Source organism: Dufourea novaeangliae, unplaced genomic scaffold (assembly GCF_001272555.1).
Source record: "Dufourea novaeangliae isolate 0120121106 unplaced genomic scaffold, ASM127255v1 scaffold151, whole genome shotgun sequence".
In the NCBI taxonomy this organism is placed as follows: domain Eukaryota; kingdom Metazoa; phylum Arthropoda; class Insecta; order Hymenoptera; family Halictidae; genus Dufourea; species Dufourea novaeangliae.
This window is the reverse complement of record NW_015374040.1, coordinates 859,310-885,469: the sequence shown is the minus strand read 5'-3', so window position 1 is coordinate 885,469 and position 26,160 is coordinate 859,310. Positions and strand designations below refer to the sequence as shown.

General features: G+C 35.2%; 1 protein-coding gene across 2 annotated transcripts in view; it reads left to right on the top strand.

The window, feature by feature from the left end:
• Positions 1–23,217, top strand: part of LOC107189531 (RNA/RNP complex-1-interacting phosphatase-like) — a 113,400-nt gene extending 90,183 nt beyond the window's left edge. The window contains exons 6-10 of one of the 2 annotated variants that reach the window (XM_015578089.1): positions 4,015–4,058; positions 20,136–20,196; positions 20,430–20,476; positions 21,536–21,917; positions 21,983–23,217. In XM_015578089.1, coding sequence (XP_015433575.1) covers positions 4,015–4,058; positions 20,136–20,196; positions 20,430–20,476; positions 21,536–21,917; positions 21,983–22,499 — 1,051 coding nt within the window. In that variant the 3' untranslated portion in view covers positions 22,500–23,217. Of the gene's footprint in view, positions 1–4,014; positions 4,059–20,135; positions 20,197–20,429; positions 20,477–21,535 lie in introns of both variants that reach the window. The other variant, XM_015578090.1, reaches the window with a different exon arrangement.
• Positions 23,218–26,160: the final 2,943 nt, after the last annotated feature.

Here is a 26,160-nt window from a genome sequence, read left to right as displayed (position 1 = left end):
AAACTCGTGCTCTGATTGGTCGAGATGTTTCGTTAATATCTCAGTAACGAAGCCTCAGATTACATTGTTGCTAAGGAAAAACTTGTTCCAATTCATCCCCCGAGTGCCTCATTTCCGGATCGGACGACATTTTTGTTACACCCTGTATATAATACATAAGAAAGACAATATGTATAAGAATGCACTACTGATAATAACAACACGCAGACAAAACAAACAGTTAAACAAATTGGTACCTTCTACTAACCTCTCTAGCTCTTCTAAACTTCCCGCGCTGAAGTTACTAACACATATTTTTGACACTTATGGGTAGGAATATATTGTACATGTATAAGTTATTTAGTTTTACTTCTGGCCACAAGACCGCGATGGCATAATTTCACACTGAATCGGCAACGTCGGGTATTGACCAGGGATGGAAAAAGTAGCATTTGTGTGAAAGCGCTCCTATACCGAGACAAGAAGCGTTACCACTTTACGACTGACGCACAGTGGGGTATTTGACCCGAAAATCTGGCCAAAACCCCAAATTTTATCTTTGTTCAAAATAGATGAAACTTTGTCTCTATGTTCCTAAGAATGAATAAAAGTAAAATGCTATCTTGGTTTTTCGAAAACAGCAGTATTTAGCAACAAATTGAGGCATGAAAGTGAACAATTTTTGTGCTCGAAGAAAATGCCAGGAAACCTATATTAAGAAAGTGATTTATTCCAAGTTAAGGAAGTGCAATAACAACATATGTAGGATATAGAGGAAGGTATGTAGAGTAATTTGGCACCTTGTTTCCTTGACTTTTTTGTATGGTTTTGATAAAATCAGTATTTGAAAACAATGTTTCTTTTTCGTAAAATCAAGTATAAAACATTGAATTACTTTTTTGCACCCCAAAGCACCCCTGTACTTTCGATATATTTTTATCCTTGGATATTGCTTTATATATTTCTTGAAAAATTAGGTGCTAAGGGTGCTAAAACTTCATTTCTGTTCAAAAGTCCTCACTTGTGCACTAGTGAAAAATTATTGAAATTCAATGTTCCATCACTTTGGTAATATTCGTCAGAATTTGTTTAAATGAAAGAAAAATTAAAGCTTGAACCTTCTACTTTTTGACCCTTTCATTCGATTTTATTTAACTCGGTGTCCAAGAGGTAAAATCTGCCCTTATAAAGAGGGCTTTCAAATTCTAAAATTTTGTTCATATTTGAGAGCGGATGTTCCTCATAGGCAACAGTGTTCGGAATTTTGCTAGTATTTCAAAAATAATAATTCTTTGCCAATGAAGTTATGGCCATTTACAGAAACGCCTGCCTCTTTATGGTTTCATGTCTTTCGTGCATGGCCAAGTGGTCAGCGTTTCTGTAAATGACTATAACTTCGTTAAAAAAACATCCGTTTTGGATGCAGTTTAGAGGTGTGGATGATAGATGCTTGGAACTGGGTGAAAGAGAGTGAATGTTTGTTTTAAAGTATCGAGTGAGCGATCGAATGTTTGGAACCGAGCAGAAGAGATCGAATGTCTTGACGATTCTTAGAATGCACGTGGAGTTTGTAAACTGTTTGTAACACATTGTAGTGCATAAATATGTCTGCATGTGAGATTCCTGAAAATTAGAAATTATTAGGACAGAGTCAATCTAAATGCGGAAGTCGAAATATAAGCATTATGTTATACGAAACGTTTGAGTTGCAACTATGTAGCAAGTAGTGAAAAACATAATTATAGTTAGTGTAGTGAAGTAGTGTAGTCCGTGAAGTGTCTAAGTTTATTATTAAAAACTATTAAAAACTAGTGTGTTGTGTACGTTTTGCACCTGTTTCGTCCATTGATTCTGCAAAGAAGTGTAATAAAAAACATGTATGATACAGAGGCAGGTGTGTAAAATAATTCTTTTCATCACCCCAGAGCACCTCTTCAATTTTTATTCATTTTTAATCATTTTTAATACCTGGACAGTGCTTTATATAATTCTTAAAAAATTAGGTGCCAAGAGGTGCTTAAACTACATATTTTTTAGTATTTTGTTACAAATTTTATAAAATTCGTATTTCATTGAAACTTTAATGGGAGTTTTTAGTCAAATGTTTTAATTTACTGTAATCTTAAGGTCCTTCCGAAGTTATAGTGATTTCAAGAAGAAAGTTGTTCGAAATCATACAAAACTCTAAGTGCACCAATTTTGATCAAAAGTTGGATGTTATGGAGAATTATCTTTTGAAGAAGCAGAATTATTCCGAAACCGAAATCCAAAGACATTAAGCACCAACTTACTTTTATTAAATCGAATTTTAAAGGTAAACTAATGAATACATGAATGTGTGGATGTTGTGTTTCATAAATATTTAAGTAGACGATTTTTCAAACATTATGAATTGAAAGCGGTTATGAAATTGATACTGCAAAGTTCACATCTTACTTTATGGATACAGCGAAACTTTATATGGAATTTTATATTCATGGTATCCTATGTCACAGACTATCCATAAAATTTTGGTGCGTGGTGCATTGGTCATTAAAAATTCATTGTTGCCAATTGGTCAATTGTCAGAGGAAGCAGCAGAACGAAGAAATAAGCATTTTCGTAATTACCGACAAAATTTTTCTGGGAAGTGTTCAAGAATATCTTGTAATCTAGATGTTCTGAATCGATTACTATTGAGTTCAGATCCACTCATAAGCAGTTGAAGAAAACTTCCTACGAAAACAAAATGCCATTTCTTACCAGAAACTCTTGGTATGCTGCTTCCTACGTCTTTCACTTTGTTTGGTAATGAAGTTGATTGTGATGTTAATTCCGATAACCAATCAGAATTATTAGAAGAATCAATTCCATTAGAAGAATCATTACATATTTAGATTTATATTCTGTTCTATGTAAATATTTGAATTTAAAAATTATATTTTACTAACATAACATGTAAAAAACGTTAATGTACCTCAAAATGTATCAAATGTATACATGTAATTGCAAAAAAATATTGTTTGCACTCCGTAGCACTTGACGAACATCAAGGAAAAGTACAGTTTGGCACACTTCTATTTAAGGGTGAATTTTACCCTCTAGACAATGATTTTGATAAAACTGATTTAAAGGACTAAAAATTAGAAAGTTTAAACTTTAAAATGGTTCTTGTTTCATCAACTTTGGATGAATAGTAACAAAGTTATGAGAGTTTGAAGATTGAATAAATTGTAAAATAGTTTTGGCCAGCTTTCCGGGTCGAATACCCCACTGTGCGATGGTAGGTACTTCGAGCGCTTCTGTTACTGAAGTGATTTCACGATTCGGACCCTAAACTGAGTGGCGCTACCGCTAAAAGAGCGCTTACATACCGCTTCGCAACGAAAGCTTCGTTACTTTTTCCATCCCTGGTATTGACACTGAAATGGTACAGGGTCTTCTGACGCCCTCGAAGCATGGGACAGAAAATTACATTGCATGTTAGGTCTATTCTTGTATCTCGTCTGTGGTCAGGCCTGATTTAGAGCATGATAGTAAAGGGTAGACTGTCGGTGCATTATCAAAACAGGGTTACTCTTATTACGTTTTCCATGCACGACGAACATCTACAGACTCGTGTATAATTTTTGCCTAATAATCCTTTATTATAAAGAAATTGGTCAAAATCACAGGGATGATTTATAATACAGGGTATTTCACTAAAACTGGAGCATCTAAATATCTTCGTTGCTTTTAATAATATTAAATTTGCTTTAATAAAAATTAAAAATTTTATACGGTCATTTTTTATCGAATTTTTTCCAGGTCAGTCGGATGTTTTCGGCAGGAAAGCATATATTTTATGCTTCCTCAGTTTGTAGCGGGCGTTAAATGACGCATTCAAGTATGTCTGAGAGATAACCTTAAAGTCACCTTGAACACCAAAGTGATCACATTCTAAGACAGTGTTTAAATTTTCTTTGCTTCTTTTACTTAGTTCAAATTTTATTCAACAAAAAATGCATGTCTTCTTAATTTTCGAACGTTAAATGTGTTTGTTCTTTCTGTTTTCAGATTCTGTAAAGTGATGGAAGATTTTACGTCAGCTAGTGGTGAAGGTAAGCCCCCGTTATATCACAGTACATCTTATACTCACATCCTGAGTAAAAGCATTCTAATTAGACTGTGGATTTTATGCAATTTATAACATAGAGAAATGTGCGAAATACAGTAAAGGACAAAAATACGGTTGAGTTTAATATATTTTTATTTTATTTGTTTCCCACTAAAATCCCCGTGAAAAGTAGGAATATTCTCTTTTTATTCCTGTCTACATAAATCACTTCATAACATGACATTTTGCATAAAAGTTCGCAGTCTAGTTATTATAGCGATATACACTTTAATTATCTTGTTTACATTCTTTATTTCATACATAAATGAATTTCCATTATTAAAGTGTTGATTTATAACCAGACTGCGGATTTCTATGCAAAATAAAATTTTATAAAGTAATTCTTGAAGACAAGAACAAAAGTAGGAATTTCTACCTTCGCTTAAGTATGTTATTGAGTTAAGAATAAAATAGAAAACTCGTTGCATTTGATGAAACATTTGTCTTTTATTGTATTCCACAGAACTCTAGAGTCCATAAATGCATAAAATCTGCAGTCTATTTATAACGTAGATTTAGTAATAATTCTATTACAAATATTGAAACAAAATTCAAATTTTTTTAAAATGATTTCTTACTGCGCAAAAGTGGACGCAATAGTTAGTACTGGGTTTTATCTAAGTTCATACTGATACAAATACAAATATGACACAGTAATCTCTCCGAAATCTTGAATCCTATGTAAATCCCCTCCAATTCTTTGAGTCGCTGAACCTGCGACCTGTTGAACGAGTCTGACCTCAGTGCATCACAATGTATTACTGTGGAAACTAATAATGCAATATAAAAGTATTCTTATGGTTTATTATTTGGTTGCGAAGATTTTAATGTTGGGTTAATGAGGCTCTTCTGAAACGAAACTGAGAGTACACGCGAATTAAACGGATTTATTTTTTATTTTTAATTCTAGTCAGAAGTATGTCGTATTTTGTCTCTTTTCCTATCGAAAACATTTGCTAATAATTTAAAAGATGTAGCAATTTTCTTTTTCTTTTCTGGATGTTACATCTTCCTTTTTAGAGAAATATAGAATTAGTGGTATAAAAAAATTAGAACGACAGATTCGATTATAAAAAGAAGTATTAAATGTTATTATATATGCTCCTAATATTAAGGTTTTATTGTAATTTCATAATCTATGAAACATATATTTTAGTTAATTACTAAATACAATAAATGTTAGGTTGTTGCAAAACTTGTTTTTCGATAAAACTGTATAGTACATATTTAATTATTTTTAAATAGTATTCCTAGAAACTCTTCCATAAAATCAATTAAGTCTCTCCTTTTTTTGTACAATGGTAAATCTGTCAGATGGAATTTATGTAGCAACATAATAAGAATAGAAATTCAAGCACCTTATTATAACATCAATCGAATCAATACATAATTAAAGTATATGTATAACAAGATTAGAAAATACTTTCTTCCCACGTTCCGTAGTTGTAAAACTATCATTTATACATTTCTCTGTTTAAGTATTATTATTTTATCAGTTTCGACAAATTAACTGAACTCTATAGAATAAGTTTAGGATCTGTGTTGTTCATTTTATCTGCAAAGGCGTCTTCGTTTTCGTTCTTCAGAAATACGAACGGTTTGCATGACGACGATAATCAACTAGCAAATCTGGACAGATTTCAAGCAACAAATGATCATCGTCCATGTACACCCGCGAGCAAACTCGGCTTCCACTAGGGGAAAAAGTGGCGTAAGAGAAAGGCCTCCTACCACTTGGTATTTGGAATTACTGAAATGTATGCCAAATTAACATTCGATTTAACATTTATTTCACTACCTGTAATAAATTTACCAAGTGGTAGGAGGCCTTTCTCTTACGCCACTTTTTCCCCTAGTGGAAGCCGAGTTTGCTCGTGGGTGTACGACTACCCATACCAAACTGTTGTTAATTATCTCCCGCCGTTTATCAAGCGGCAGAGCAGAAAGTTTCCTTGGGCATTTCTCCGACACCATTCTTGTATTCGCTTCCCTTCCTTCATCAGCCCTTTATCGACTTTTTCTTTTTCTCGTTTAGTCTTTACTTACATAATTCGTTCCATCTGTTCTCAGTCCAATATCTACGCGAGACTAAATCGAAAGATATACGGTAAGAAACATAACGAATGAGAGAATGTTCAGACATTTTTTCTGTTTATTGTCGTATACATCAAATGGTGAAGGATCTAAAAAAAGTTACTTGTCTTGATTTTCAGTGTTTAATCTGTAACTTTGAACCGATAGATATTTGTCAGAGAAGCTTACCTCAAAATTATTTGTTACTGTAAAATTTAATGTCAAATTGTTGTTTAACATTTATGTGATGAGCGAACCTTACATGACAATGTGCGTAATGTATTAACCTGTCGGCGATAATTTCATGTTTCTTTAATTGAATTTCTGTTCTCACTAAAAAATATAGTATTCAGTTGTGTTTCAATCAAATGTCTATGGTGTTAAACATGTTGGTTCAGGTGTGTAACAGTCATATTGAATCATTCTTTATGCCCTACATTATACAGGGTGTCCCAAAAAGATGGGACAATTTGTAACATGGATATATTCCTTCTGCAAATACAAATCGAAATGTACCTACTTTACCGGTTTGTAATCTGAATCTGCATTTCCAAGAAATTAACAGTTAAACGAACTCGTACGTATGTGCCGAAAGTCAAGAAATGCACACCCCCGAGTCATTGGCCTCTGCTTTTTGACTGTGTCGGCGCGTACGCGTGGCCCATCGCTGAGCTGAATGGAGTTCGTTTAACTGCTAATATTTTGGCAACGGAATTTCAGATTACGAAACGGTGAAGGTTTGTATTTGCATGAGGAATATGCTGCTTGTCCCTTATTTTTGGGACACCCTGTACATGACACTTTATCGGACGAGAAGTTTTATATTCATCATTTTATTTTTAATGTAATATACGTATATAACTTACAACATAAGATCGTTATCTCTTTTTTTCTTTTTAATAGATTTATAAGAGAAGTATGAAATACGCGATTGTGCAATTACAATTTAATGAAATAGTAATCAATAATATTACAAAGACATTGATGGAAATTTTACCGACTATAAAATTTTAAAAACAGTGACGATGCAATGTAATGAGGAGAAGTAGAGCACATTAAAAATATGAATCGAACACGAACTAATTATGTGATATATTTTTTTTCTAACACTTTTGGAAAAAATAAATTTAAAAGAAAATTTCTAACGACGTGTATTCTTATATTAATTGCGAAGAATACTTAACGTAGTCTGGTCTCAACCTACGCTTAATTAAACACATAACGTAGAACGAGGTGCGCAACACATTACAGAGATACACAGAAGTCTCAATTATAATACTTGATATAAAATACTGTTTGAGATTTACAGAGAATATGTTATGTAAGTATTTTATGTTGTCCATGTACACTTTAGAAAGTTTTAGATTTTTATTTATTGTCGCTGCTTAGAGTGTCAAAAATTATATAAAAAATGGAAAACTTCCACGTTTGAGTGAAGAAACATGGAATGAGGATAGGTTTCAAAGCAAATGTTCCGTGGTCCTACCCATAACTTGACAGCTACTTAAAAATTTATTAATAACTTCTATGTAATTAACTGTACTGTATTGATAGTTGATACACTACAAAGATGGCAACACTTACCTGAAGTTATAGAAACATTACTTTTTGTCTCTTTCTTTCTACAAAGGAAATGCATCGCGTCTTTAAAAATCATAAAATTTTCCGAATCCGTAGTACGCCAAACACGACTATACGGTGTTTTTCTTTTAACTGGAAACGCAAGAATATCTCCTAAACTGTTGAAGATATGACAAAACAGTTCTTGGGTTATTCCACGCCAAATCGATCACGTTTTCCATTCTGAGTCAGGGATTTTGATGAAAATTAAATATGTTGTAGTTCATCCAAAATTAACGGGAAGACCCCTCCCCGAAGGTTTTTTTTTTAAATTAAGTCTTCATTTTGTTGGCACTGCATTGGTTTAAAAAGTACAGGCCAAGGCCGCCAAAGTTTGTAATTTTTGCCTACTTTCGTGCCGTCGTCACGTATGTACTATGTACTACGTACGTACGTACGCCATCTATGTACTACGTAATTCTGGTGAGTATAGGGATTTCGTGATTCGTCGCAACTATGTTTCTTGCACTGTAGCGTAAGTAGCTCCATCTAACAGACATTCGGTATTGGTTATTTATGCAGCATTAATACGTAGAAGGTAAAATACGGGTCAGTGTTTGTTGTCGGTCACGTGTTCCTCAAGTTTCTAGGTTGCCTAAGAAGCCACTTTTCAATACCGGTATATTGATAACATGTACTTATCGTATTCTCAACTTTTCAACGGTTGCATGAATAAACAGCCGCAGGTACAGTAGCCCATGTGATATTTCGCGGTTATAGATAACCAATAGAATACACGCACGTCGCAATATCCCCGTATTATAATTTCTCCGACAGCGGCACTTCTCGAAGGTACGCAAGGTGAGAGATAAGTAAGCCGAGTCCATTTACAGTGGCCGGTGATTTATCGGCCGTGGAATGTAAAATGTCGTTAATCGTTTTACATCCATCCTGTGCGCGCGCGTGTGTGTAACACTCCGCGGGCTGCCTATACGTATATAGGAGGTATATGCCCCCCATCTCTGTGTGTTCCCCCTCCATGCGTGTATCAACTGTATATGTACAGCGGGCGATACCGGCCACGTTCAAACTTCGATCGTTCGATTGATTTAAGGCGGCAGTAATCGTCTGACTGAAAAGACTGCGCTCCGCGTATGTACAGACGATATTTTCGTGTTTATGTACGCGCACGGTTGGACGTTAAAGTCCTTTCCCGTTTCAGCGGTTCTTACATATATTTCCAACGGTGTTTACGTTCTTACTAGGAGTCGCAGGAACACGAAAGGAGAGCCATCTACCAGAGGCTATTTGAGCCGACGTACCTCCCGCTTGTATATCATATTGCCACATTAACCACGTCGCTTCGGGTCGTACTTCGCGACTACTCTAGTAGCCCGAAAACCAACCTTAACGTTCGCCAGGGAGTGGCATGCAATACCGGGTGCTTTCTCCAACCTATCCCGCCTGTCTGCTTACCTCGTCTTTCTTTCGCGACCGTGTCCTCCGGGGGCCGGGTATGGAGCAGATTCGGGCACTTTTTATTTAACCCTTGGACAGCCGATCATCCGGCAATGATGCCGAGGGCCAATGCGTGATCAGTGAACACGCGTATCGAAGTTTTTATTATACATTGTATAGACATTATTCTGAACTTTTGACATTCTCAGTGTTGTCGTATATTTACAATTAATAGCAAACTGGAATGTAAAAAACATATGCATTTGTACATACATAGTGTACATTTTGCAGATACATATGTATTGGGACGGTGCAAATTTTTTTATGAGGTTTGCTCTAGAAGAGTAAACTAACAATAAAACTGAATGAAATACGTAATGATTCTTTTGTAACATACGTATTTTCAATAGAAATTTGTGTTCTAATAAATAAATTGGAAAAATATTATTTATTCTGAGAATTTATATAATTAAATTATATTAATAAATTTACAATTTAGCACAGAGTAGAGTTGGCGTAACAGCTTCTGCAAACATATCACAAATGTTTTTCGCGGTGTTCGTAACGTTCATTACATTTATTTTTTATTTTTTTAAGGTGCTCAATTTCAATTTTATTTTAAACAATAAAACTAAATTACAACTAAACTAATAATAATTTTGGTTCTTAACAACAATTCACGGTGTTTCATTGACTTCGACACACACTACATTAACATGATTATTTATTGTCTCCACAAAACCGTAGCAATCACATCATCTGTTGAAAACCCATTATAACTTCTGCACTGTCCTAATGTGATGAATGTCGCATCTTTTCTAGTGTATTTATTATCGCTACATTGAAAACACAAAGACGGATCATATGTGATCGTGATTAAAATTGTCGAATTAAAAATTTACATAACATTTTAATTAATTGATGCATCAGAATATACGTTTGCATTACCAATTTACTGTGTTCAGTTACAATTTTTTATTACTTTGTTTGTTCAACAATGGTTCTCTTGCTACTAACGAACATATTAGACATTGTAACGTTTTATGGGTAATTGTATGTTTATTTCTAATTTTTATTTGTCGCAATTTAATATTTCTGTTACCGTATAATTTGTTTTAGTTTTTTTTTTACTATTAAAACTTCGGTTTTGCAGCACGCAGTTTTACAATCTAGTGAAATGAATTTATGTTAATTTGAATGCAGATCACATGTCTAAATTTGTAATTTGTGTTAACGTGTTCATAAATTGAAGTTTAATAAAATTGACCGTAACTTGTCTGACGTAAAACATTCAGTAAACTATATGTACATGTCAGTTGAACTGTAATCAACTTCAAACGTGCCGTCAGTTAAAATTGATCGTAGGATTCGTTTCAGTCGATAGCATATCAATCGACACATAGTTTATTGATAAAGAATGAATGACTCTGTCGTGATTCGGCTCCTGTGGAGACACCTTTGACTTCGTTTGTCGAGCAGCAGGGTGTCTCCATAAATGTTTTTGTATCTCTTAAGGCAAGCCTTCGTACGAAGTAAGAGTATCAACTTTTTGTAGATGTAATTCAGTGGTTATGATATTATTTTTTATAGTGTACTTACATATGTCTTCTGTTTTAAATTTCTTCTTGTTAACAAAGCTCTCTTTATTATCTGTTCTCGATGGAGTATTCCGAGTGATTATTGTAAAAATAATTATTTATGTTATGATTTTAACTTTAGATTGTTTAATTGAACTGTATCTGTATATAGATTGACCTTCATTCGTTGAATAAATTTCACTTTCATCTTAACTTATTCGCTGCGGTGAACTTTGTTGGAAAGTAGTTCACAGTATGACAATGAAATATTTGGGAGAACTATACGCATTTTCGAAACAAGTTGCATAAATCAATCATGAAGTTTACCAGTAATTAGTCCCAAACCTCCTTTCGTTTCGCTATTCCATTACATTACGTTCACTTATAACAACGGTATTATACAAAACCATAGATGAATAATTCTGTATGTAATACATTTTGAGAAAGAGAGACCAAACTATTACTACGTACAATATGTTTTAACATCTGTGATTTATGTTTGTTTTGCCTTTTTCTTACTGTATTTTACAAACCCCTGTAGACTATAAATGCATTAAATCTGTTCGTCTAATAATCAATTACGCCGGAACAATTAATGTAAACTACACATTCAACATTAAAACTACCGACGATAAACGCATATCTATTTCGATCGGTCGATACATATGTATGACTAACTTTTGGAAACTTACAAATTTGTAAATCAACTAATTTCTTCACTTTCATATCGTAATAAAAATTGCAAGAGATCTGAGAAAATATATTATTATTATTATTATAGTATTTTAATAATCGTTATAAGAGTGTACTCACAAGTTATTTTGACTTGTTTTGTAGTTCTAGTGTTAAAAGAACACGATCGGTGAAACTAGCGTCCCTCTACATTCTAAGTTACCAGTACAGAAGAAAGTTGTTTTTACGCAATATAACATGTAATAACATGCAATAACACATTATTCATGTTTTGCCAGACATTTGTCCGGTACTGTATATTCTATGTAATTTTAAATTATTAACAGAACTTACATTATGTTTGACAAACAGACTAATTTGTTTCTATGTAATATATTGAAACATGCAAATAATTATGTTTGTAATAAACATAAACATTTGACAAACAAACGTTTAGAAACGCAGAATGTTGTTCTGATGTAACAGTGGTCTGCGCAGGATACTACGGACTTACACGCTTAAAAGATATTAATTATATGTCGGGGGTTTGGCATTCGAGGAGGTAAAGATGTATTACTCGATATTTAATCGTCCGTGAAAGTCGATACAGCGGATCAGAAAGGTCGTGGGTCATTGGCAATCTTTCTGAGGATCGGCTTATTTGCCAGCCTTAGCATGCTGGTGCGCCGCGGGGGTGCTCGCTCTAGATTCACATTAGATGCCGACGTGTTCCAAGAATATTCCTGCCTTCCGCAAGATATATGTTTCTTCGTATGCAAAAGCAAGATGACCCTGTGATAGATAGGGACGTGGAATGAGCTTACCTTGCTTGCTCCTCGCATGTAAAGCTGGATTCTTACTATTCGTCGAAATGGCCGGTGTTGCTAGCCATCATCAAGCCACGGTCAGAATATTCGGTGATGGATTTCGCGTAATGATATTCATAGTGTCTTTGTAACGACATCTTTGAAGCATGTTCCGACGAATGCTCAAAAAAGCAGAACCTGGAATTGAATCTTAAGGGGGTAATCATATTTGGGTGGGGTCAAAAATTAATCTTCTTTGTTGCCTTTTCTTACAATATAACATTTTGAAAATGTGTACCTAAGATGTTACGCTTGAATTCGATGAAATTACAAAGTTAAAACGATTTCAAGAAAGTGGTGTATCGTCAATATTCAAATCATATACAAAAATTGATAACGATCGCTGTCGTCGTGGTTTATTCTTTTACGAATTTATTCTGTACGAAGAACTCAAGTTCCTTTTCCTATTAATTTTTAGTTTCAAAAATCGCTTAAAAATGTCCCCTCAAAACGGGAATATGTACCCCCTTAAGGTAGCATATGATTTGACAATACTTACCTACTTGGAAATATACATAATGTCAGCGCAAAATGTGTCTAAATCCAAATTAATCTCTAATAGGATACACGTGTACATGAATTTGTTTTTATTATAGTTATGTCCGCAGGTTTTAATATACACTCGACGCGTGATACATGTAAGATCTTATAATGTTATCTGATATTATTTTCTTGAAGGCTCCCACAAACCAATGCGAAATATTCGCGGCGATAAATTTTTGTGGAAATTTTTCGCATTGGTGTGAACAGTTTCACAAGACGCCATGCATTTTAAACAGTTGCGAATCTATCGCCGCGAAATATTCGCTACCGCTGCAAATATTTCGCGTTGGTTTGTGAGAGTCTTACTTTGATTGTTTTTGTTATTACGTGTCACTTTGTGCTTAACCAGAAATTTGTACCTAAATGTGACGAAGAGGATTTTTGTACCTGAAAGATAATTGCTGTTTTTTATTTTATTTTGATATGCAGGGTGGGGCATTTAAAACACGTCACCTAAATAACTCGCTTGTTTTTGGAGATAGAAGAAAATGCATCAGACCAAACTTATTTGGTATCGAAGGACTCATAATATGATGTTACTAATTTGCTGATAGGAGGAGGCGTCAAGGAGATATGAAGGTCAACTCTGTTTTTTTTTATGGAACGGTATGGTTTTTTACTTACATTCTGATAGTGTTTCAAGCCGAATACAATGACCTATTATGAAGGTCATACAAGGTCACTCGAGGTTAACTGCAAGAGAATACAAATTATCTCAAAGTACTCTTCAAACAATTTCGTGTCTTCTCTGGTGGCATATCGCTCTTGTAGTCGCTAATAGGGTTTCACTTCATCAACAATTAAGTGAAAATAATTTTCAAAAACGTTTACAGTTTTGCGAACGGGGAGTATGAAAACTGCAAGACGATGAAATGTGTTTAAATAAAATTTTGTTTACGGATGTGGCTACATTCAGATATTCTACTTTTGAGATAATCTGTTTTCTCTTACAGTTGGCCTTCAGTGACCTTGAATGACCTTCATAATAGTCCAATGTATTCGTCTTGAAACACTTTATCAGAATGTAAGTACAAAACCATACTGTTCCATTTAAGAAACAGAGTTGATCTTCCTATCTCCTTGACGCCTCCACTTATCAAAAAATTAGTATCATCAGATTATGAGCCCCTCTATACCAAATAAGTTTGGTCTGATGCATTTTCTTCTATCTCCAAAAATAAGCGAGTTACTCAGGTGACCTGATTTAAATGCCCCACCCTGTATATGAGAATACCTTCTAATAATATTAGTGAAAGCATTACAGTTATATGTATGTCTTTTTTTTTGTAAAAGGTAAGTGTTCGGCACTAGGACTATTTTCTCCATATGACAAGTTGCTACGACCATCCGTTCCAATCGACATGTGACTTAGTGTTCGATAAATAACTCAAAAATAAAGTTCGAGTAATAGTGTGTGTTTTATAATTCAGTGGTGTACATTTTTGATAAATATTCCAGTGTACCCATTTTACAATCGAATCGATTTTATTTTAAGCTTCAGAGGCTATGTTCTTCATAGAGTAGGTACTCTCTGTTTATGGTTTTCTTCGTTCATTCGTTGTTGTTTTCGGCTGACATTAAGGGCATAATTTTCCCAGACTTGCTGATAAATACATTATTGTATACGTTATTGTATAGGAGTACTGAAACGTTCAGGCCTCGTTCCTGCGTATAAAATGGCGTCATGTTTCCGCGAACGATCTTCTTAAGAGGCCCGAGAAGGTCAACCAACATATCGCATGACCTCCGATCGCCACTTAATTCACAGTGTAAGTGGCGGCAAGGGGGGTGTCAAGTGGTTCTAAAGTACTGCATACTTGCAGGCCGTACGCGCGGAAAAAGGAAAATGTGAGGAAAGAATTTGACGGGCAACGGAAGGTAGTGGTGTAGGGTCACGGCGTCGATCGTTATTACGCGACTACTCTCATCAGTTTCGGCTCCATACGAAAGTGCCGCCGTGACTTGCTCCAACTCGAGCCACGAATCGTCGTGAATTCGTCGCAGCTTTTGTTGGTAATTTGCGGTAATATTATAATCAGCCCCTTGCCGAGCCTGAGTAAGATGCCGGCTCTCCACCTCGTGCAGAATTGATGACCCGTGAAATCGTACGGCTCGCCTTACGTACCTTGCTCTTGTAATATTTTGGGCTTGGGTCTCTTTGAGCCGATCTTGTTCGCCGAACCTTACGAAAAGTATACCGGGATGCTAATGCTCTTCTATGCATTTTCGCCAACATCACATTAATGCAGTGAACGACTCTTTTAAATAGAGGAAGTATCAAAAAAACTACTAACCTTATCTAATTTGTAATACCGTAAATAATAGAGGCGTATGACCTCTTAACCAATGATATTTGCGGACGAACCGTAATTTTGACATTTTCGACTCGTTCTACAGAGGAGTAAAACGTTAATTTACAAACATTTTTCACCAAGTATTCAATTGTTGTAATCTCGGTCAAAATATGCCAACACTTTAGGCTAAAACATTTAATCTATTCATTTGAATATTAATTCTACGATTTCGTGTCAGTTTTGTGGATATTTCGAGAATACAAAATTTGATCAGAAATTTTAGGTTTTAATGCTATTTTGCTAATTCGGAATACCAAAGATGAATGTAAATTTTAGGACTTACAATTAGAATTAATATTTACCTAAGATGATTGTTCCTATAATGCGATTTTTAAGCCTGATTACATCATAAGAGAAAATAATTTTACTATTTATGTGTTTTTTAATTTTACAAAGCAAAAGTAAATTGAAATGCCGCTATTCCAAACTACCTATATCATAATAAAATCGTTACTTTATATCATTTTACAATTAAATTAAAGTTTTAGTTACTTTTTATTTTTCATTACTACTGAGAGTTTGAAATACATAGAAAGGTTTATTAGTTTCCTTATGATATACACTTTTATTTGTCCTCATCCTCTGCTGTAATTTTTTATTCATCCTAAACAAACTCGTATTCCAAATATGTATGCTACACTTTCTCTACATTTCACTTATTATCCTAAGTTCGTGTCACTGATTATTGATAAATGTAAAGTACAACACTGGACCAGGAAGTTTTAAATATCTTTCGTTTTAATAGTCGTGTTCAAAGAATCGGATATGAAGCAAACGGCACATTTAAGAAAAATTGAGGAATAAGTCTACGTTGCTAAACAATTTTATTGTATCAAATCTATTACATAGACATTATATAACCAGACAAATTTAAAATGTTAACCTCTTATGTGTACCTTTAGTTTTTCTTTCATTCAAGCATCATTCCAAAATTGTAATTAAATATTTACTAGGAAATTCCCAAACAAAACAAGGTACTCTACTAATTTGATTGTTGTTAATATTGATAAATATATTTTAGGATTTATATCTATAATATTATATAATCACGCGCCTTTCACATTCAAATTCTACGTCTTTAGTGCGCGCGCAGTTAATGCGCTGTGAAAAGATCAGGCGGCGAATAGTAGAGTGTGCAGCTAACGTGGAGAGGTATACATACTTGTTTGTGCCTCTCCTACCGATGTCTGAACTCCGTTCCACGTAAAAGCGTGACGCTCTTGCAAACAGTGTTTTACCTATCATTCCACCTATACAGACCCCTGTTCGTAAGAGCGTTCATTGGTAGAAGATCGGCAGTGATAGCGAGCTACAATCAATCGCATGCGTCCGAATCGGTCGGCAGTAGTGGAGGCTTCGTAGATCGGTTGAAAACTCGTGCGAGCGTGAGGTTATTCTTACATGGAACGGAGTTTAGCTTGCTCTACGTATACTGACGTGCCGTGATCAATAAACGTAGAGCGGGAGAGATTGGACTGCGCACTTTTGAAACAGTAAGCGGAGATGAGCGTCACATTCGCCGGTGACTCACGCTCAGTCCCCCGCTCTCTTTCGCTCGCTGTCCTTTTCTGTTCAGGCAACATACGTTTCCATCAGGCGTCGACCGATTTGTTTGATTACTGAGACCTCGTAGTCCTTCCCAATACGTCGAAAATAAGGCGTTGGGTGAATTGTCCAATATCGGTGCCACTGTAACTACAGTCCAACGTTAGCTGCGGAGGCTCGGATCCAATTTCATGAGTGGTGGGAATAGTGTCTATCCACGCTAACTGCTCTCATGGGGGTCCCGAATTCCGAGCAATTATACCGACCTTACTGTACCTACGGTGTGTCCTATATACCTTATAAAAATATTGAATATTTTTTTTAATACCCTATATATTAAATAGTATACTATGATGTACACTACTTTTCATAAAAGCCTTAATATCTTAACGCTGCTGTTGTGGCATAGCTTCCTCTTGCACTAAACCTCTTATTGTTAGTAGAATAACCCGCCGCATCAGACGTATTTCACGTGTATTTTGCCGGTGTTTTCAACAATTAATAGCTTGGAAACGAAGTCTCGAATGCAGTTTCGTCATTCTTGATTTTTGTCTTAGTTTGGCATGTAGAGTCCACTCTGTGAAAGTGTCCCATATTTTTATTAACACCCTGTATACTGACCATACTTATGGTTGCCTTGCCACATCTAAATATCAGGTGTCTAAGAATCCCTGTCTACGAATACTGGTAATAAAGTAATTTGGAATTAGGTGATGTTCGTTACGTATATAATTCTCGACTCGACAGCGGATTCTGAATCCCACTCGCTCGGTCCCGCGTTTTCCTAGGCCCCTACATCAGTATACAAGAGGGTATATAAGGGGGTTTGTCCACCAACAATTTTCGTTTGTCGCCGTTAATATTAAATCGTATTTTTTTGTGTTTATTTTGTTAATAATTCGATTCTGCTGGGTGGACAAACGAGGACATATCATGGACAAACGATTCCAATGCTTAGTTTAGAGAAAATGTAATATGAAATACTCAGAGCTATCATATTTCATTATTTATGTTTTGTTTGTTACTAATTCGATTCTGCTGGGTGGACAAACGAAAATTTGGGGTGGACAAACGTGGACATATCGTGGACAATCATATCTCAGTTAGAAATTAAGGAAAACTGTTCGTGGTAGTATTGATATCATATTCTCAATTTGTTTATATAACTTTTTTTTGAAGGGTGGACAAACGAAATTTTTGGGTAGACAAACATGGACAAATCGCGGGCAATCATATCCAACTTGAGAATTAAGGAAAAATGTTCATGGGGGTGCTGGTGACAAATTTCTTTATTTGTTTATAAGTTTTTTTTAAGGGTGGACAAACGAAAATTTTGGTTGAACAAATGTGGACAAATCGCGAACAAACGAATACTGTTTGTTTTTCATAAAATTTTTACATTTGGGGTTGCTAACTTCACAGACCTATGGAATCTGGATATGGTAGCCGCGACATGTAATTTCTCGACATCCTTTACAATGCAATATTATCATATAATGATCCATTGTTAAGAAAAATTAATTTGAATATTGGTTGGGTACACATGCTGTAGAATAGGGTTTGGCCAATATGTCCGTTAACTGCTTATCGTTTCTACTTATTCTAATCACTAGAATGCGGATGTTTTTATGTTTATAGCCCACACGATCGGCTAAAACTCAACATAGAAAGTTGTTCAATGAAATTTAATTAGGTTGTTATTTTAGTCTGAAACTGACATCAAACAGATTTCTGTTCCGTTGTAATTTCTGCTAATTAGTCCATCATAATTTATATTTACATAAAAATGTTTTGCGTAAACGTGTCAGATAAATTTTCAAAGATAATTTTACTTGAAAACAAAGCCTTCCATGAGAAAACTAGATTCTATATTTTCGAATTTTTTGATAAAAGATAACTCGCAGTTTTATCATGATTAGTCGTACGTCCTGTATCTAGGGTAAATGAAGAAAAACACTTATCTAACCATCTCTGTCAAATTTGAAGATCTGAAAAATTTCAAAAAGAAAATTTGTATTGTTCAAGGGGATAAATGTAATGCCAGATACAGGTTCTTTCGTGACTTTTTTTTTTTAAATTATTTGAAGCTCATCCATGTTTTCTTAAATGGCACCATCTACCTACCTACTTTGATTCTTAATATTTATGTAAAGAATATGATTTGGTTTGGTAGGTTGTACAGAAGTATGCACACAAACTTTCGTTACAGATATTGTATTTAAGATCATCGGAAAGTCATGGTGTTATATTTTATTATACTCTTTCTGACACAATTTTGAGAACTACAAAATCAGAAGCATTGAGTGCCGCATTGGAAAAAAAGCTGACTGATTTTAGCGACCGTAGCGTCATTTAATGACCTTGGAGATGACATTAATGAAAAGTCTGTTTATATAATTACATTCATCCTCTTGATAATAACAATTTTTCTCTTTGAAATTTTCTTCTATCTTGAAATCTAATACTTCCATACAAGTAGTTGATCTACTTCTCGCTTTTCCTCCTTCAGCAGTTGCACCTTTCATTGTTGTGTTGCAAGATGAATTCTAAGTTTAGGAAGAGACGAACATTTCTACGTTCGGCGAACATCCCTAGCGTACTCACAAGGGAAGTTACCCAGATGTTAAATTAGTTTTCAATAAATAATGGTTGGACAATATCGTCGACATTATCGAAAGACCAATATCTCCCAGAAAAATGGCGTCAACTTTTTCAGAATTTTTCTGGTCAATACTAAGTTTTTCTAACGAGTGACATTTATTAGCTTTAGGTGTGTAGACAGATGTTGTTTTATATGAAATTAAAGTATAAGTTAAAACTAGTTGACTCTAGTCAGACTTTATGTATTTTATGTATTGTACTAGACAGTCATCAGCATTGTGCTGATCAATGTACATGTTTGAGTTTTCCATTTAATTACTCATTAATAGACTGTGGATTTCATGCATTTATAGCTTATAGGTGTCTGTGAAATACAATGAAGGGTAAAAGTTTCCTCAGATGCAACGAGTTTTCTATTTTCTTCCGAGCCCAATAAGATACTTAACCACTTGCGCTGACAGCCAGGTCACAAATGCGTGTAATTTCGACGTATGTGGCACGTCTTTCCAGCGCAAGGGGTTAAGGGAAGAAAGAACTTCCTACTTTTGTTTTTGTCTTTATGAAGAACCTTCTAAAATGTGATTTTGCATAAAAATCTGCAGTTTACTCATTAAATAATGTAACATTTGTTCTAATCGAAAATCATGTTGACATTTAACTATTTTTAATTACAATTACATATTTCTCTTAACAGTATAATATTGCATACGAGTTACCTTTTATAATGTATAAGGAACTGCGTTTTGAAGAATGTCCCCTTCTTGTGTTTCAGAAGATATTGTGGGTGTTCACTGTACACATGGTGTAAATCGTTCTGGATACCTAGTTTGTAGGTTAGTAAACATTTTTACTACCATTACCTTTTTTAATGACCTACTACATGAATTATAAATTAAAAGTGAGCATTTTGCACTAATCGTTATTTAAGAATCCTAATTTATTTATAAATACCTACATAAATTTGTATATCAATTCAGTTTCATTAAATTTTTAACTTCTACTTAAATGAATTAAATCACGTTGGTTAGTGAGCAAACTAATATTTTTTTTATTTATTGCATCCTAGGTACCTCGTGCAACAGTTAGGATGGCACCCTGAGGAAACTTTGAAAGGTAAGTGGTTTCAAAACTGCCACATGTAATTTGTTAACCTTGGACTGCGAATTACTCGGAAGCAGAACGCTCAATGTGTACGATGTTCTGTGTTAATAATTTTAAAAACATTCAATTGTTTGTGTAAATTTTATGTAGTCATTCTTAAATTTCTTGTTGCAACGAATGAAGAACGTCCAAAAGGCGCTGTTCGCAGTCAAAGGGTTAATATGAAATGGTTTATTCGATTTATTAATAAATGCACTGGAATAGCGTTGATAATAATTTATTTTGCTAGATCTACTGTGTATTATCTTGTTTAGTTAAACCCCTTCCTGGTTCACTGAAATTACCATTTTGTCTTAAGAAATGACCTTCGGAAATTTTTTCTAAAATTTATGCGTAGTTCAATGTTACAGCCGTAACAATAATATCATGTACCTTTCCTCACTCTAATTTGATGGTAGATTAAGCAGCAAAAGTAAAAACAGTTCAGCGATTTAGACGTCGAAATATCAAACGAAATATTATGAATCAAGTGTTACGCTCAGCTTTGTTCGTACATTGCGACTATGAAGTAAAATAGTAGAATTGTTGAATTACGATCAATTTAAACGACACAATGTTAGAAAAGAACTTATAGTGGTTGGCTAAAGCAACAATTAAAGAAAAACGTGTAAAAATTAAATAATTTAAAAGTAATATACATCAGTTGGTTTTATTTATATTTTACAATGTACTGTTTCGCCATCAAACATGCTGTGCAATATTTAACAAAAAATTAGCGCAATACATAGTAGGTCGCGATTACGTGTTTCACCTGTCTATTTTTATGTCACGTATGAAATAACCTTACGCACACTGAAATATGTAAGTAAACAAATATCAATTTGATAGGCGATTAAAAGAGGTCCCCTTAATTGCATATTACTCACCGATCACATTTAGTCGTTTCGCTTAAGCAGTTATTATATAGATGTTTTTTTCGCGGACGAATCCATTCGGTCGAAGTAAAAAAAAAAAACTGTTTTCTGTCTGATTGTGCACGTTATCCAAGCGTACTTTTTGTCCCTGTTTCAGCATTCGTGGAGGCTCGTGGGTATCCCATCGAGCGTGAAATATATATAAACGCGGTAAAGAAAACACCACAGCACAAGAAGATCGATACGAGTAAAGTCAGTTTGGAATCTAACAATAATCCATTGGGATTGCCTTCAGCGTCATCGACGCCGAACATAGTCAAAAGAGTAGCACGTCCGTCGTTAAATTCTTTAGGAGGCCGGTCGGCATCGTTTACAATGGGGCCACCAGGTTTTGCGCCGTTACGTCGTGGTTTCGGAACGGAAAATTCATTTCGGTCGCAACACTTTGGTTTTGGCGGTCCTCCGCCACGTTTTCGTCATATGCCACCAATTCCACCGCCACCAGGTCCTCCACCTATGTACGGGCCTAGGCCGTTCAGGTACGGACCACCACCCCGACCGGCACTACCTCCTCCGCCACCTAGACCGGGATTCCTTATTCCAGGTTTTCCACGACAACCAGGTCCGAATCGAGCTCCTACCGGAGCACGGCTACCGCCCGGTCCACCGGCACGGTTGCCACCACCCAAAATGCCAGCACTTCTTCCACCACCACCACCACCACCCCCACCACCGTCCGCGAGACCGCGACCTGTCGCGTTAGGGCGTCTTCCGGCACAGAAGAGAAAGCAGCACATAAGACAGATTGCAAGGCTGGTCAAAAATTCCGATACCTTGATCAGACGGGACGGTCAGACGAGCAGATCTTTACGAAAACTACTCAAAGAACAGGACTTTACATTGGACACATTCGAAGAGAATTTGCTTACGGTTCCCGGTCAGCTGCGCAGACGATCAACGAGAGGGAGATATCATCAGGGCAAGTGACGACATGCCGTCTAGGAGGCATGATATGTGTGGTGTATTTTGACGTAACTCGTTTAAATAATTCATTCGTATCACCTTGTTCTTTGTCGATTAAGTTAAAAACAATGTTTTTGATCAGTATGTATGTAAAATAACTTTAAAAAATGTTAACAATGGCAAAGATAAAGCGAATCTAAAATGTATTTTAAACGCGTCGTTAAGTATTGCGGGCATCTCCAATTTATAGTTAGCGAAAACCTTTGTCTATAAAAAGTTAAATATGGTTCCCTAAATTAACACGTACAGTGGTGTCCACGTATAGGTTATCTTTTTGAACCGCGAGTAGATTACCGTTTTTCTCCCTTCACTCCTTTATGGTATATGCCGCACTAGGTTGGCTTATCTTTCATCACTAGTTGGCTGCGGACAGCAAAGTTGTCAAACCAATATTTCAACAATAGATTGTCTGTCATTTTTATTTTACGTTATTGAGATTACTTTCCATAAACTGTGAAGATCTTTATGATAAATGTTTGTCCAAGCACGGTCTCAATTGGACTATTTTAAGTTATGTACCAATATGTATTAAACAGTTTGTAAATCGGATAGCCATAAGCTATTTCACTTTTATCACACCTAACACAGTTCCAGAACTGTAAACCGCGACACTACATGACACGAAGAACAAGAATAATGGCCTTAGAGAATGTGGTGTATGAAGAAATGAAGAAATCAAGAAATATCACTGTTACGGCGCGAAAATGATTTTCGATATACCGTTATTTGTTTTTAAAGATCTATAGCCTGGGCATTTAATTTTTCCTTGCAGATGTGCCATTTTTAGTTTTGCAAAGAAACGACGACTGTGTTTTTCAAAACATATAATACACAGTGTTCCGCGAACTCTCTTTAAACAATATGCGAAAATGTTACTAATGAAAGTTGTAGGTTTTCAAGAATTTATTACTACTATTTGTTTACATTCACAGTACCACACACATCTTCCAATATGTTTGATAACGAAATTAGTAGGATAAGCAAAGTTAAATATTTCACAAACAATAAGTTTTAGAATAAATTTACCTTAGTACTTTTATACTCAGAAGCATAACTAATTGTAAATCCATTTAAAAAAAACAAAATTGACCTGTATCTCCTCTACGCTTCCAACTGTCAAAGAACCATTATTACCATATTATATATTGCTTTAAATCCTATAACTTTTATTCGTAACATTGTAGCGTCTTGTTTGAAATAACGAAGATATTTCAGATGAATAGAATTCGTGAGAGTCACTGTACGTTGATATATAATTAAAAATAGTCCAATGTATGCCATGTTTGGACCTGTTTTCATAACGAAAATCTCGTCAATCCATTAAACACATTTTCATTAAGAAAAAACAAAATTATAAGTAAATGTTACTTTTCATTGTTGAATTGAATCGATCGATCTGATTTTGAGTTTTGCGCTCTCACTCACTTGCAATGTCCATCTCGCTCGGTGACTGAGCTCAGCGCTCGGCGTTATCTTAACCCTTTCTGACCTGAATTATTTCTTTCAAAGAAAAGAATATTTTTTTTGCATATGATTATTTCGTGGATATCAAAAAAAAACAGAAAAATTAAAATAGCGCAATTCTGCGAACCCTACAAGTAGCCTACTCACGGATACCGCTGTATTTGGTGTCTCTATTGCATTCGAAAAGAATTTTGTATTAAATTGTTTAGAGAGTTATTGTTACTTTGAAGAATTCAGCAAAACCAATTGTTGCTTTTCTTTAACTCTTTAATGCACTCTTAAAATACCTTTCTGCGTGTGAAATCTCTACCTGCCATACAAATTTTACAGAGACCTAAAAATATACCAATTTTATATTGTTTGTTGAATATGACGAATGTTGTGGTATACACGTTCAATGGGATTTAAATCGACGAATAGGACAGGCTGATCTGAAAGCGATATGTTATCGTTTGCAAGACAATACATGTTCTTCGTCAAATCCATCCCAAATTGGGTAACAAGTCACTTCCAAGCATATGAACTTAATTAATGCTACGTATTTTTTGTAAACTTAAACTATGGATGATTCTGTGTGGACTGAAAAGTGGACTCAATTTCATATTTATGAATTTTATACTTGTGAAACTTGATAAATCAGTGCTTTAAAGGTAAAGTTTCTATACGTGGGAATTTATTCGAATTTTTTCTAATTTACTTTTTTTGCATTTTATATTTACTATAATTTCAAAAAATTCATAACATTGAGATCGGATGAGTTTTGATATACTTCGGAAACGCATTGTATATGTATAATTGTTACATTATATTGTAAGAAATTAAATAGGATTTCCAGTAGAGATATATATATATATAGTTTATTAAATAAAATAATGGTATAGTCAAATAAAATAAAACACGCAACACACTAATAGTTTAACGTCTCGGATTAGTTACTTCACGACTCTCTACACGCAATCACACCAGTCGACTGTCCGAGTGCAATCTCTCCATTCGACTGTCTGTAGGTCCCAAGCCATACCCCTCACAAAGGTTACCCACACACACCTACAGACACACTAAACGCAAGGCGCTCAAATTTCCATGACGCAGTCTACAGACTTTCGGCGCCAACATCGATATCTCAGTTCCAAATATTCATCGTTTATACAAAACACTCAGCTTACTCTAGAGTCCACACTCTAGAGCCATCCTGCAGGGATATTTGCCCTCAAATATCAAATGTATTTTCATCATCTGACAATGACTCTTCTAAGTCTGCTATCCAAGGTTTCATATACTCTGCAGCAGTTGACGTTTGTCGCGGACCTTCGTGTTCACCCACCTTTTCCACCAAATACCGATCATTGCGTAGTACACGGGTAATTTGATACGGACCCCCAAGTATTTATGAGCAAACTTCAAACCTGGTCCCGATTGCGTTCTTTTAATAGCAACCAAATCCTCTTCTTTATAGCGGCGAGCTTCTTTACGATGCCGATTGAAACTACTTCTATTTTCCTGTTGAATCTTCAAAATATTGTTCTTTGCGCGACGCCGCAATTCGTTTCGAGTTTCTTGAAACATTTTACTCCATTCATTACTGATTACCTCTCGATTCTCAGGATTGCTTTTTAATTTCATGTCAATACCGAATAAGATTCTAAAAGGTGTTGTGCCAATATTACGATGAGGAGTTGCATTGAGGTATCTCTGACACACGTCCAGGTATTTATGCCATTCTTCAGGTTTAGGGGCGGCCAACTTAGTCAATAAAGGAATAATTGTCCTATTAACCTGTTCCACCTGACCATTCGCCCTTGGCATACCAGTCGTAATAAGGCCAGCTTCAATATTTTCTTCTCTGCAATACTCCTGGAACTCTGCGGAAGTAAATGTAGTTCCACGGTCCGAAATAATTTTCCGAGGGTTGCCAAAGATTGTTGCTTGTTTCTTCAAACAGTCGACAACCTCAGCAGTACTGGTTGACTTCGTAGCATATAGCCACACAAATTTTGAAAACGCATCTATTACCACAAAGATGTGTTTATAATTCTTGCGGGTTGAAGGAAGAGGTCCCAGATGATCAATGTGATATACGTCTAAAGGAACTTCTCCCTTTTCGATAGGATATAATAGTTCATCTCGTTTACCACACTTTCGGTCGGTTAATATACACACAACACAGTAGTTCCGAACCTCTCTTTCCCCTTTAGTCCTTAAATTTTTAAACCAATAGTCTTTTTTAACAAGTGTTTCCGTTTTGTTACTAAAAAAATGTCCGTTCTCGTGAAGCTGTCTCACACAAAAATCCAT